The sequence below is a fragment of the Scylla paramamosain genome, chromosome 38 (genome assembly GCF_035594125.1).
Source record: "Scylla paramamosain isolate STU-SP2022 chromosome 38, ASM3559412v1, whole genome shotgun sequence".
Lineage (NCBI taxonomy): Eukaryota > Metazoa > Arthropoda > Malacostraca > Decapoda > Portunidae > Scylla > Scylla paramamosain.
The window spans coordinates 1,383,091-1,397,881 of NC_087188.1; the positions used below are offsets into that span (position 1 = coordinate 1,383,091).

Genomic DNA, 14,791 nt, shown 5'->3' on the forward strand with positions numbered 1-14,791 from the left:
TTTTGGAGTATTAGGCACCAAAACGCAAAAAAAAAGCATGGAAATCACCGTATATAGGGATATAAAAAGAATAATAATAATAACATGAAAACCGTGCACTTTGAGTGTTATTGATTTTCTTACGTACCAAAACGCTAAAAACTCATGCAAAACACATTTTATAGATAAAGAAAAGAAAACATTATCAAAACAAGTATTTTGACTGCTATTGAACTTGTTACGTATAAAAACGCCGAAAATGCATACAAAGTACATTATATATGAAAAGAAAAGTACATTAAGAGGGAGGTGTATTATGAGAGGTTTTGAGCTTCTGAGGTACCAAAACACTAAAACGCATGCAAAACTCCCTTTAAGAAGAATAAGGATGATATTAAAAAATAAATGTATTATGCGTGTTTTCTAGCTTGTAATTTACAAAAAACGCAAAAATGAATGCAAAATAGCTTATATGGAGAAACGTAAACACATAATGAGATAAGTGTATTATTAGTGTTTTCGAACTTCTTAGGTACCAAAATGCAAAAACACGTTAACAGCATTTTGTGTGGAGAAACAGATCATTACCAAAAACGTGCATTTTGACAGTCTTTCACATTGTTAGATATATATATGTTAGATATATATATATATATATATATATATATATATATATATATATATATATATATATATATATATATATATATATATATATATATATATATATATATATATATATATATATATATATATATATATATATATATATATATATATATATATATATATATATATATATATATATATATATATATATATATATATATATATATATATATATATATATATATATATATATATATATATATATATATATATATATATATATATATATATATATATATATACTTAAGTACACTCATAATGCTTTTTTTTTTATCTTGTAATGCTATTGTGTTTCTTCATGAAGGGTGTTTTACATGCGTTTTACTGTTTTGGTAGGTAAGTTGCTTAAAAACACTCAAAAGACCCTTTTTTTCTTTTCCCATATAGGGTGTTTTGCATGCTTTTTAGCGTTTTGGTGCCTAACACGCTCATAAACGATCAAAAGACATGTTACTAGAAATATTTATTTTTACAATATAGGGTGTTTTAAATGTATTTTGGCATTATTGTAACTAACAATGTGAAATATATTCAAAACACACGTTTTTGGTAATGTTTTTTTTTTTTTGTCTCTCCATTTAGAGTGCTATTCATGCGTTTAAATCTTTTTGTAACTAAGAAAACTAAGAACACCCATAATACATGTTTCACGTAATATATTTCCATTTTCTAATATAGGGTACTTTCCATGCATTTTAGTATATATATATATATATATATATATATATATATATATATATATATATATATATATATATATATATATATATATATATATATATATATATATATATATATATATATATATATATATATTCTTTTTCTTCCCAGCTTTTCCCTATTCGGGGTCGCCGTTGTGAATGAGCCTTCTCCACGTATTTCTATTGTTTGCCATCTCTGGATTTATATTCTTCTCCCCAAGATCTCCGTTTATGCAGTCAATCCATCTTCTTTTGGGCCGTCCTCTTCTTCTAACTCCCTCCACTTCCATTTCCATGCTCTCCCTTCCTACGTGGTCTTCGCCAACTCTTCTTCTCAAGTGTCCATACCACCTCAACCTTGACTCCTGGATCTTCTTGGAGACTTCAACTACTTTCACCGTTCCTCTTATGTACTTATTCCTAATTCGGTCTGTTCTGTTGACTCCCACCATCCATCTCAACATCTTCATCTCCGCTACATCCATCTTTCTCTCTTCAATCTTCTTCAAAGGTGCTGCTTCTAGCCCATACATCAAAGCAGGTCTAACGACTGCTTTGTGGATTTTTGCCCTTCACTCTTACTGGTACCCTTCTATCGCATATCACACCCGAAACTTGCCGCCAATTGTTCCAGCCACACTGAATCCGGAAGTTCACTTCTTTTTTCCATTTCCCCTGTCTCGTCTACCATCGATCCCAAGTACTTAAATGTTTTCACTCTCTTCAACTTTTCACCATTCAGTCTAATTGTGGCCTGTTGATCGCCCCTTTTATCCGTCGTAAAATATTCAGTTTTGGACCTACTAATCCTCATTCCTCTGCTTTAAAAAGCAACTCTCCATTCTTCTAATTTTCTTTCCAGCTGTCCTCTCCTTTCGGTCACTAAGACAATGTCATCAACATATAAAACACACCAGGGTGGTTCCTCTCTGACATTTTCCGTTATGACATCGAACACTATGTTGAATAATAGTGGGCTTAGTGCCGATCCTTGGTGTATATATATATATATATATATATATATATATATATATATATATATATATATATATATATATATATATATATATATATATATATATATATATATATATATATATATATATATATATATATATAAGAATGCACAAAAAATACTATATATGGGAAAACGAAAAGACTTTATGAGAAACATATGATAATAGTGTTTTTGAGCTTCTCAGTTACCAAAACGATAAGACGCATAAATAGCACTCTATATAGAGAAACTGCATAATATTACCAAAAATGTGCATTTTAAATGTGTTTCACTTTGCTAGGTAACAAAACGAAAAAATGCAAGCAAAGCATCCAATATTAGGTAAGGAAAAGAAATATACAAAAAAGGGTTTTTGAGTGTTTATCATAACAATTATTGGAAAAAACTCAAAATGAGGAAAAAAAATTATAAAAACATTTCTGTTCACTGTCTTGGAGCTATCTCCGTACCAAAACGCAAAATATCATGCAAAATATCCTTTATGCAGAAACAAAATAACATTAACAAAAGCAAATAAATTAATTGTTTTTGAGCTTGTTACGTAGTGAAAAGTTAAAATGTATGAAAAGCACACTATATGGTGAAACGAAAAGACATTACAAGAGAAAATTTTTATTAGTGTTTTTGAAATTCTTACGTATTAAAATGTTTAAAGGTATGAATAGCACTCTATATGTAGGAAGAAGAAAAATACTGCAAATGTGTATTTTGAGTGTTTTTCATATTATAGGTACTAAAACGCCGAAATCTATGCAAGGAAAAGAAATGACATCACCAGAAAAAGTTTCCTGTCAATATTTACTCTTTTTCAGCGCGTTAGGCACCAAAACTCTAAAACAAAAAAAGCATGTAATTCACCAAATAAAGTGATACAAAACCACATTACGAAAAACGAGTCTTTTGACTGTTTTTAAACTTTTGCGTAGAAAAACGCTTAAAGGCATGCAAAACACACTGCATGGAAAAACATAATAACATTTCCAAAAAAGAGTATTTTGAGTGTTTTTTTGTTTTGTTTGTTACGTACAAAAACGCCAAAATCCACACAAAGTTCTTTATATGGAAAACTAAAAGATATTACGAGAAACGTATATTATGAGAGTTTTTTCACCTTGTTACGAAGGAAAATCATAAAACTCATGAATAGCACTCTACATAGAGAAACATATGAATATTATTCAAAACGTGTATTTTAAGTGTTTTTTGTAATATTAATAAGTATCAAAACACCGAAAAGCTTGCAAAGCCCCATATATGGGGAAATGAAATGACATTACAAGATTTGTGTCTTTTAGGGTTTTTGAACGTAGTAGGCACCAAAACGCAAAAAAAAGCATGAAAATTAACCTATATGTGAATAAAAGACATCACGAAAAACGAGTCTTTTTGAGTGTTTTGAACTTATTACGCAAACAAATACACTAAAACGGAAGTAAAACACCCTTTATGGAGAAAAAGAATAACTTTACTTGATCTGGTTACGTAGAAAAACGCCAAAATACAGGCAAAGTACCCTATATGTGGAATCGAAAAGACTTAACGAAAAACGTGTACTATTAATGTTTTCAGTTTCTTCGGTACCAAAACGCTAAAAGGCATTAATAGCAGTCTATATTGAAAAACCGGACAACATTACCAAAAAAGTAAATTTTGAGTGTATTTCTCATTGTTAGGTACAAAAGCGCCAAAATACATGCAAATCACCCTATATGTGGAAGTGAACGATATATATATATATATATATATATATATATATATATATATATATATATATATATATATATATATATATATATATATATATATATATATATATATATATATATATATATATATAAGGGCTTTTGTGAGTGCTTATGAACGTGTTAGGCACTAAAACGCTAAAAATTATTGAAAAGTTCCTATATGGGAAAACAAAACAACTTTAGCAAAAAACGTCTCCTCTATGTGTTTTTGAGCTTCTTAAGTACAAAAAGCAAAAGTGGATATAAAACACTCAATATTGAGAAACAGAATAACATTTACCAAAAAATATATATATATGTATATATATATATATATATATATATATATATATATATATATATATATATATATATATATATATATATATATATATATATATATATATATATATATATATATATATATATATATATATATATATATATATATATATATGCCAAAATGCTTTCAAAGCACCCTATACGTTGAAACGAAACATAAACAGAAAAGCTTTTTTGAGTGTTTTTGTTCGTGTCAGTCATCCTGTCGCTTGAGGGCATGGAATTCACCTTATATGGGAATACAGAACATTACGAAAAATGTGTCTTTTGAGTTTTCTTTTTTTTTTTTTTTACTTTTTACGTACCAAACGATAAAACGCATGCAAAACACCCTTTAAGAAAAAAAAAACTAAATAACATTACCAAAACTAGCATTTTCAATTTTTATTTTTTCAGAAAAACGCCAAAATACAAGCAAAGTACCCTATATGGGGAAACGAAAGGACATTACCAAAGACGTGTGTTATGAATGTTTTTGAGCTTATTAGGCACCAAAACGCTAAAATGCATTAATAGTTATATGGACAAACAGAGCAACATTACCAAACACGTGTATTTTAAGTGTAAATGCCAAAATCCATGGAAAGCACCCTATATGGGGAAATGAAACGGGAATTCAAGAAAAGTGTCATTCGACTGTTTATGAGCATGTTAGACACTAAAATGCTAAAAAGCATATATTGGATTAAAAGATAAAATTACGAAAAACGAGTTTTTTGAGTGTTTTCTTTTTTTACTTTTTACGTACTAAAAATCTAAATCGCATGCAAAACATCCTGTATGAAGTGTCAGAATAAGATACCAAAAAAAGAGTATTTTGTGTACAAAATCTTACGAACAAAAAAACACACACAAAAAAAATGCATGTAATGTAAACTATAAAGGGAAACAAAAAGACGTGTATTATGAGTGAGCTTTTTAGTTACCAGTATGCTAAAACACATGATTAACACTTAATATCGAGATACAGTGCATTACCAAAATCGTGTATTTTAAGTGTTTTTCACATTATTAGGTACCAAAGATTCAAAATGCTTACAAAGCCCCATATATGGGAAAAAGAAACATTTTGAAAAATGTTTCCTTTGAGTGTTTATAAACGTGTTAGGCACCAAATCTCTAAAAATGCACCCTATAGTGGGAAACAAAACAACTTTACATAGAAAAAAAAGTGTTTTTAGTGTTCTGAGCTACTTACGTACTAAAACGCTAAAATCTATGATGAAGGAGAATAACATTACCAAAAATAAGCATTTTCAGCTTCTTACGTACAAAAAACGTCAAAATGCAAAGAAAATACCCTATATAGGGAAACGAAAGAACATTACGATAAACGCTTACTATGAGTGTTTTTTTTTTTCGGTATCTTAGGTACCAGAACTCAAAAACGCACGAATAGAAATTTATATGGAGAAAGAAAACAACATTACCAAAGAACGTGTATTTTCAGGGCATTTCACATTGTTAGGTACCAAACCACCAAAATTATTTCAGATTATTCTATATAAGGAAAGCAAACAAAATTTCGGGAAACATGTTCCTTAAGTATATTCAGCCCCAAGACGCTAAAAAGCAGGGAAAGCACACTTCATGGGAAAACAAAACATTACCAAAAAAACTTACTTCTCAGTATTTTGAGCTTCTTACAAAAACGCTAAAATGCAAGGAAATCAACCTTCATTGGGAAGCAGTATAAAATTACAAAGAAAAAAAAAAGATTCTGTGCGTTTTTAATCTTGTTACGTATAAAATGCAAGATGCATTCAGAGTATATTATAAGGGGAAACGAAAAAACATTACGATAAATTTGCATTACGAGTATTTTTAGATGCCAAAATGCTAAAAAGGCATGGATACCACTCTATATGAAGAAAAACAGAACCTTACCCAAAAAAAAAAAAAAAACTGTATTTCTAGTGTTTCTTTTTCACACTATTAGAAACCAAAACGCCAAAATTCATACAAAGCCACCTATATGGGGAAACGAAATGACATTACCAGGAACGTGTCTTTTGAGTGTTCTTGAGAGTGGTAGGCATCAAAAACGCTATAAAGAATAAAGTTCACCCTATATAGGAATACAATACATTATTACGAAAAAAAAACATGTCTTTTAAGTGTTTTTTGTTTAATTTCATACGTACCAAAACGCTAAAAACGCATGCAAAACATACTTTATGAAAAAAAAATACCAAAAAGCATAATTTTAGTGGTTTTGAGATTTAAGAACAAAAACACTAACATGCATGCAAACTACACTGTTTATGTAAACAAAAGGACATTAAAAGAGCCATGTATTATGTGTGTTTTTCAGCTTGTTAGGTACCAAAACGATAAAACACATCCACAGTACTGTGTATGGAAAACTAAATAACATTAACAATATATTTTTTTTGTGTGTATTTCACATAGTTCGGAACCAAAACGCCAAAATGTATGAAAAGCGCGCTAAATGAGGAAAAAAAATGTTCGAGAAACGTGTTTGTTGAGAGATTATTAGCGTGTTAGCCACTAAAAAGCATGGAAATCACCCTATATGCGAAAACAAAACATTACCAAGGCATCTCTTTTCATTGTTTTTGAGCTACTTTCGTACCAAAACGCTATAACGCATGGAAAACGTCTTTTCTCGAAAAACAGAATAATATTACCAGAAACATGTAATGTAATGTGTTCAAAAACGCCAAAATGCATGCAAAGTACCCTATATGGTGAAGGGTAAAGACATTACAAGATGCGCATATTAGGAGTGTTTTTGAGCTTCTTAGGTATGTAAACGCTAAAAAACGGAAACGAAAACGCGTGTTATGAGATTTTTTTGGCTTTTTAGGTACCAAATGCTAAAACACAAGAATATCACTCTATATCAAGAAACAGTTCAATTTACCAAAGAAAGTGACTTTTGAGTGTTTTTTTTTAGCGTGTTACGTACAAAAACGCCAAAATGCATGCAAAGTACCCTATATTGAAAACAAATAGTTATTACAAGAAACGTATATTACAAGTGTACCAAGACACTAAAACGCGTAAAAGAAAACACTCTATATGGAGAAATAGAATAACTTTACTAAAAACGTGTCTTTTGAGTTTTTATCACCTTCTTAGGCATCAAAACTCCAAGAAGTATGCAAAGCACGTAATTTGAAGAACAGAACAAAGTTACCAAAGACGTGTATTGTGAGTGACTTTGAACTCGTTACATACCAAAACTTCACAGTGCATGCAAGTCACCCAAAATATGGAAAGGAAAAGACATTTTGAGAAACGCTTTATAATATTTTTTTTTTTGTCCTCTTAGTAAAAAAATCGCAAAAACGCGTTAACATCACTCTATAAGAAGAAACAAAACATCACCAAAAACATATTTGTGTTGTTTTTTTATTGTTTTTACCAATACTCCAAAATCCGTGAAAAGCATTGGGAAACAAAACGGCATTATCAGAAACGTGTTTTTAAGTGTTTTCGAGTGTTTTAGTTACCAAAACACTAAAATACATGGAAAGCACCCTACACTGGAATACAAAAATAATATTACCGAAAAAATTGTCTTTTGACTGTTTCTGAACTTCTTATGTACAAAACCACTAAAGTGCATACAAAAACCCTTTATGAAGAAAAACAAGTAACTACCAAAAATGTGTATTTTGAGTGTTTTTTTTTTTTTATGCTTCTTAGGTACAATAACGGCAAACTGCATGTATAGTACCCTATATGGTAAAACAAAACGTGATTATCAGAAATTTGTATTATGAGTGTTTTTGACCTTAGGTAACTAAACGCAAAAACGCGTGAATAGCACTCTATATGTAGAAACTAAACAACATTACAAACACTTGTGTTTTTGGTATTTTTTTACATTAATAGTTACCAAAACGCCATTATAATTAATGCAAAGTGCTTTTTATAGACAATGGAATCGACATTACTTGCAACGTGCTTTTTCAATGTTTTACTGCGTTTTAGGCATCAGAACGCTAAAATGATGGAAAACACTCTATACTGAAATACAAAACAACATTACCATAAACGCGTCCTTTAAATGTTTTTTGAGCTTCTTACGTACAAAAAAAAAAAAAAAGATAAAATGCATGTAAAGTATCCTACATGGAAAACGAAATATAACAAGGAACATGCATTACACGTGTTTTTCAATATCTTAGGTAACAAAACGCTAAAACACGTGAAACAGAACAATCTTGCAAAAAAATGTCTGTTTCAAGAGTTTTTTAGAATAGTTATGTACCAAAACCCCAAAATGAATGTAAAACACTATATGGGGAAATGAAAGGAGATGACGAGAAATGTGTATTGTGAGTGTTTTTTGGGCTTCTTAAGTACCAAAAGTCTAAGATGCGTCAATACCACTTGATAAGGAGGAACAAAATATTACCAAAAACGTTTTTTTTTTTTTTTTTTTCATTCTTACGTATCAAAGCAACGAAATGCATGAAAAGCTCTCTATATGGGGTAACAAAACGATATTTCTTGAAACATGTCTTCTTACTGTTTTTGAGGCTGTTAGGTACCAAAACATTAAAATGCACGGAAAGCAATATTGGACTACAAAAACACTTAACGAAAAGCGTGTCTTTTGAGGGTTTTTCAGTTTCTTTCATAGCAAAACACTAAAATGTTCTTTCTGCAGAAACAGATTAACATTACCAATAGTATGCATTTCGAGTGTTTTTGAGATTGGGTAGAGAAACAGGAAAATGTATGCAAAGTACCTTAATTGGTGAGAAAAAGCAATATTACCGGAAACGTGGATTATATGAGTTTTTGACATTCTCAGGTAACAAAATGCTAAAATGCGTGAATGACACTCCATATGTAGAAACTGATCAACATTACCAAAAACGTATTTTGAGTATTTTTTACAATGATAGGTACCAAAACGCCTAAATGCATACAATGCATATCACATGAGGAAACGAAAGGACATAACCAGAAAGGTGTCTTTTCAGTGTTTTTAGTGTTTTAAGCACCAAAACGCCAAAATTCATAGAATGTACCCGTATTGGGATATAAAACAGCAATACGAAAAATATGTCTTGAGTGTTTCGTGTTTTTTTTTTCTTTTAAGGTTCTTATGCATTACGTTATGTATTACGCTTAAAAAAAAAAAAAAAAACATGCGATTTTTTTTATTGAGAAACAAAATAACATTACTAAAAACGTGTATTTTCAATATTTTGAGTATGTTAGGTAAAAAGAAAATTAATTGAAAGTTTAAAAATTCATTCAAATTCATTTAAAAAATGAAACGATATTAGAAGAAACGTGTATTATCAGTGTCCCTTAGTTTCTTAAGTTCCAAAACACTTAAACGTGTGAACACCACCTTTTTTTTTTTAATAAAGAAAAAGAAAAACAGCATTACCAAAAATGTCTGTCTGTTCATATCTTTTTCCATTGTTAGGTACCAAAAGGCCAAACTGCATGCAAAATACCCTATATGGGGAAAGGAAAGGACATTACGAGAAATATGTATTATGAGTGATTTTCAGATTCTTAGGTACCAACTCTAAAACACGTGAATAGCGCTCTATGTGGAGAAACAGAACATTACTAAAAACGTTTACTTTAAGTGTTTTTCACTTTGTTAGGTTCCAAAACGTCAAAATGCATGCAAGGAACTCTATATGGTGAAACGAAATATGACAAGAAACATGTCGTTTGTGTGTTTTTAGCGTGTTAGGCAGTAAAACTTTAAAAAGCATAAAAACGATCCTATATGGGAACACAAAACTGCTATATAGAATGAACTCTATATAGCACAAAACGCTAAAACACATAAATAACACTCTATATATGAAAACAGAATAAGATTACCAAAAGCGTGGATTTTCAGAGTATTTCACAGTGTTAGGTATCAAAACTGCAAAATGCATGCAAAGCACCCTCTACACGAAAAAAAAAACGACATTTCCAGAAACGTGTCTTTTGAGTGTGCATGATCGTGTTAGTTACCATCACGCTAAAGAGCAGGTAAAGCAACCTATATGGGAAAACAAAACATTATCAAAAACGTGTATTTTGAGAGTTTTGAGGCTCTTAACTAACGAAACACTAAAACGGACGAAAATACACAGTTCATGCAGAATCACAATAACTTTACCGAAAACGTTTGAGTGTTTTTTGAGCTTGATACATACAAAAACGGAAAAATACATGGAAATGAAAGAACATTGCGAGAAACATATATAATATGTGTTTTATAGCTTTTAGGTCTTAGGTACCAAAACGCTAAAACGTATGAAGAGCATTTTATAACATTGTTTGGAACCAAAACTTGAAAATGCATGAAAAGCACGCTATATTGGGAAAGTAAACTAGGTTTCAAGAAACGTTTATTTTTTGGTGTTTCTAAGTGTGCTAGGCACCAAAACGATCGAAAGTTTAAAAAAAGCACTTCTCTGGGAAAACAAAACATTACCAAAAACTCCTCTTTCACTGTATTAAATCTAGTTACGTACCAAAATACTAAAACGCATGCAATGGAAAACCAGAACAACATTATAAAAAATATGTATTTTGAGTGTATTTCACATTGTTAAGTATGAAAATGCCAAAATCCATGGAAAATAAATAATATTTGCAGATTTATGTCTTTTTTTCTGAGTATGGAGAGCATGGAAAGCCCATTATATCGGAAAACAAAACATTTTAAAAAACGTTGTCTTTTTAGTGTTTTTGAGCGTGTTAGACACCCAAACGCTTAAAAGAATGGAAATAACCCTATAAGGGTATACAAAAAACATTACGAAATAAGTGCCTTTTGAGTCTCCTTTGAACTTCTTACGTACCATAACGCTAAAACGCATGCAAAACACTTTTTATTGAGAAAAACAATAACACTACCAAAAAACACATTTTTTTGAGATTTCATTGATTTTCTTAATATAAAAACGCTGAAAAAGTCCATTCTAAGTATCCTATGTGGGAAAAAGAGAGGACATTACAAGAGACGTCTATTATGAGCTTGAACGCATTAATAGCATTCTTTAAGGAGAAACAGAACAACATTATGAAAAGCGTGAATTTTGATTTTTTTTTTTTTTACATTCTTAGGAACAAAACGCCAAAATGAAGGAAATTACTATCTAAGAAAAAAAAAAAAAAGACATTCCCAAAAAAACACGTCTTTAAAGTGTTTAGGCACCAAAACACTAAACAGCATATAAAAGAATTTTTTTTATGGTAAAGCAAAACAACATCACCAAAAACATCTTCTTTCAGTGTTTTTCAGCTACTTATCAACCAAATCGCCAAAGCTCATGGTAAAAGAGTTTAATTTCACCAATAAACGTGTGTTTTGAGTGTTTTGAGCTTGTTACGTAGAAAAATAATAAAATGCATGCAAAGTTTTCTATATAAGGAAAAGAAAAGACATTACGAGAGACGTGTATTATAAGAGTTTTTGAGCTACTTAAGTACCATCTTGCTAAAACGCATGAATAGCTCTCTAAATGAAGAAACAAAACATTACCAAAATAGTGTATTTTGAATGTTTTCATTTTACTAGGTATCAAAACGCCAAAATGTATGCAGAGCTATCTATATGGTCAAATGAAACGAAATTCCCAGAAATGTGTCTTTTGATTGTTTTTTAGCATGTTAGGCACCAAAACGCTAAAAAGCCTGGAAATCACCCTATTAAGAAAAACGCGTCTGTTGAGTATTTTGAACTTTTTGCATACGAAAAAAGAAAAATCCATGGAAAAGACCATTTACAAAAGAAACAGAATAACATTACCAAAAATATTTTTTTTGATTTTTTTGGAGTGCTTTTGAGCTTCTTATGTAGAAGATCGAGAAAATGCATGCTAAGTACGTTTAATGGGGAGTCGAAAAGACATTAAGAGAAACGTTTATAATGATTGTTTTTTTAAGTTTCTTAGATACCAAAACGCAAAAACAAATTAATACCACTCTATATGGAAAAACAGAACAACATAAAAAAAATCTGTTTCGAGTGTTTTCATATTGTTAAAAAACAATTAGTCAAAATATTTACAAAGATCACTATATGGAAAAACGAATCGACATTACTAGAAACGTGTCTTTTGAGTGTTTTTAAGCTTATTAAGCACAAAAACGTTAAAAGACATATAAATGACGGTATATGGGAATACAAAATATTACAAAAAACGTGTCTTTTGAGTGTTTTTGAACTTCTTATGTACCAAAAGGCTAAAAACGCATGCAAAACCTCATTTATCAAGAAACAGAATATTATTACCAAAAATAACTATTTTAAGTATTTCTTATCTCGTTATCAAGAAAAGCCCAAATGTATTTAAAGTATCCTAAATGGGAAACGAAAAGACATAACGAGAAACGTCTTATGAGCGTTTTTGAGCTTCTTAGTTTCAAATTGTGAAAAGACGCTGAATATAGCACTGTATATAGAGGAACAGTACAATATTACTAAAAAGTGCATTTTGCGTGTTTTTAACATTGCTGGGTACCAAAACGCCATAAACTATTCAAATGCACTTATACATGTATGGGGAATTGTTTTTCACACTGCTAGACACCAAAACGCTAAAATGAATGGAAAGCAACCTATTTGTGGAAAGGAAACGACAAGTCTTGTTTTTTTCTGAGAGTGTTACCCATCAAAATGCTAAAAATCACGGAATGCACTTTATATGGAAAACATTACCAAAAAACGTCTCTTTTTAGCTTTTTTGAGCTACTTACGTATCAAAACGAGATTTCTAGAAACGTGCCTTATGCTTATGAATATGCTAGTCACAAAAACTCTAGAAAAGTATGGAAAGCACCCTATATGGAAAACCAAACAACATTAACAAAAACAACTCTTTTTAGCGTTTTTGAGCTTTTTGCGTATCAAAACACTAAAATGCATGGAAAACACCTTTTACGGAGAAATAAAATAACTTTACCAGAAACAAGTATTTTCAGTGTTTTTTTAGTTTTTTTTTTTTTTTTTTTACATAGAAAAAGACAAAATGTTTGCAAAGTATCATATAAAGGGGAAACGAAAATACATTACGAGGAAAGTGTATTTTAGTGTTTTTAACTTGTTACGTAAGAAGAATTTATGTTCGAAAACATTTTAGTGTTTTTAACTTATTACGTAAGAAAACAGGGTTATTAAGCTATTTATGTACCAAAACGATAATACATATGGAAAACGCCATTTATTGAAACCATTGACTACGAAAATTGTGTATTTTACGTGTTTTTAAGCCAAATTGCATGGAAAGTACCTCATTTAGAGAAACAAAAAAAGCATTATGAGAAACGTGTATCATGAGTGTTTTTGACCTTATGTAACAAAACGCTGAAACGCGTGAATTGCAATCTATATGGAGAAACAGAAATTTGTTTTGAGTGTTTTTTTTCACATTTTTAAATACCAAAACGCCAAAATGCAAGTAAAGTACCCACTAATGAAAAAAAAAAAAAAAACAGGAATATATCTTTAGGAATATGTGTTTTTGAGATTGTTAGGCACCAACACGTTAAAATACATAGAAAGCTCCGAATACGGAAAAAAAAAAAAATCAGTATTACCAAAAACGTGTCTTATGAGAATTTTTCAGCTACATAAAGTACCAAAACGGTAAAACGTATGCAAAACGCACTTTTTTTTTTTTTTAAGAAACAGAATAACATTGCTAAAATCAAATATTTTGAGTATTTTTTAGCTTATTACGTAGAAAAACGTCAAAATGAATGAAAAGTACCCTATATGAAGAAATGAAAAAAAAAACACTTCGAGGAACGTGTATTATGAGTGTTTTGAGCTTCTTAGGTACCAAAAAAAAAAAAAGCATGAATAGCACTCTATACGGAAAAACAGAACAATATTACTAAAAAGAGTATTTTGAAGGTATTTCACACGCAAAAATCCATAAAAAAAATATTCAATATGGGGAAAGGAAACATTTCCAGAAACGTGTGTTTTGAGTACTGATGTGCGTATTAGTTAATAAAACACTTAAAAGCAAAAAAATCACCGTCTATAGGAACACAAGACAACATTACCAAAATTGTGTCTTTTGACCTATTTCCATAAAGCTTAAAAAATCCAAAATGCCCTTCATGGAGAAATACAAGAGCATTACAAGAAACAAGCATTTTTTTTTTCTTTTTTTTATCTTTGTCGTAAAAAATACCAAAATCCAAAGGGAGTAATCTATACGGGGAAACGAAGGAACATTACGATAAGCGTGTATTATAAGAGTTTTTGAGCTTCTTAGGTATCATAACGCTAAAACGCATGAATAGCACTCTATATAGAGAAACAGAATAATATTATCAAAAATGTGTATGTGTTAGGCATGGGTAAAGGAAACGAGATTTCTAAAAATATATCTTTTATG

At 30.1% G+C, this 14,791-nt stretch overlaps 1 protein-coding gene across 1 annotated transcript; it reads right to left on the reverse strand.

Annotated features, from left to right (window-relative positions):
• Positions 1–1,486: 1,486 nt before the first annotated feature.
• Positions 1,487–1,882, reverse strand: LOC135091585 (uncharacterized). Its single transcript, XM_063989337.1, has one exon. It carries the CDS (start codon positions 1,880–1,882, stop codon positions 1,487–1,489), a length of 396 nt encoding a protein of 131 aa, XP_063845407.1.
• Positions 1,883–14,791: the final 12,909 nt, after the last annotated feature.

What these genes read in the sequence shown, in the direction of transcription:
- LOC135091585 (XM_063989337.1), bottom strand. Translation starts at nt 1,882, where the DNA reads ATGTATGGGCTAGAAGCAGCACCTTTGAAGAAGATTGAAGAGAGAAAG.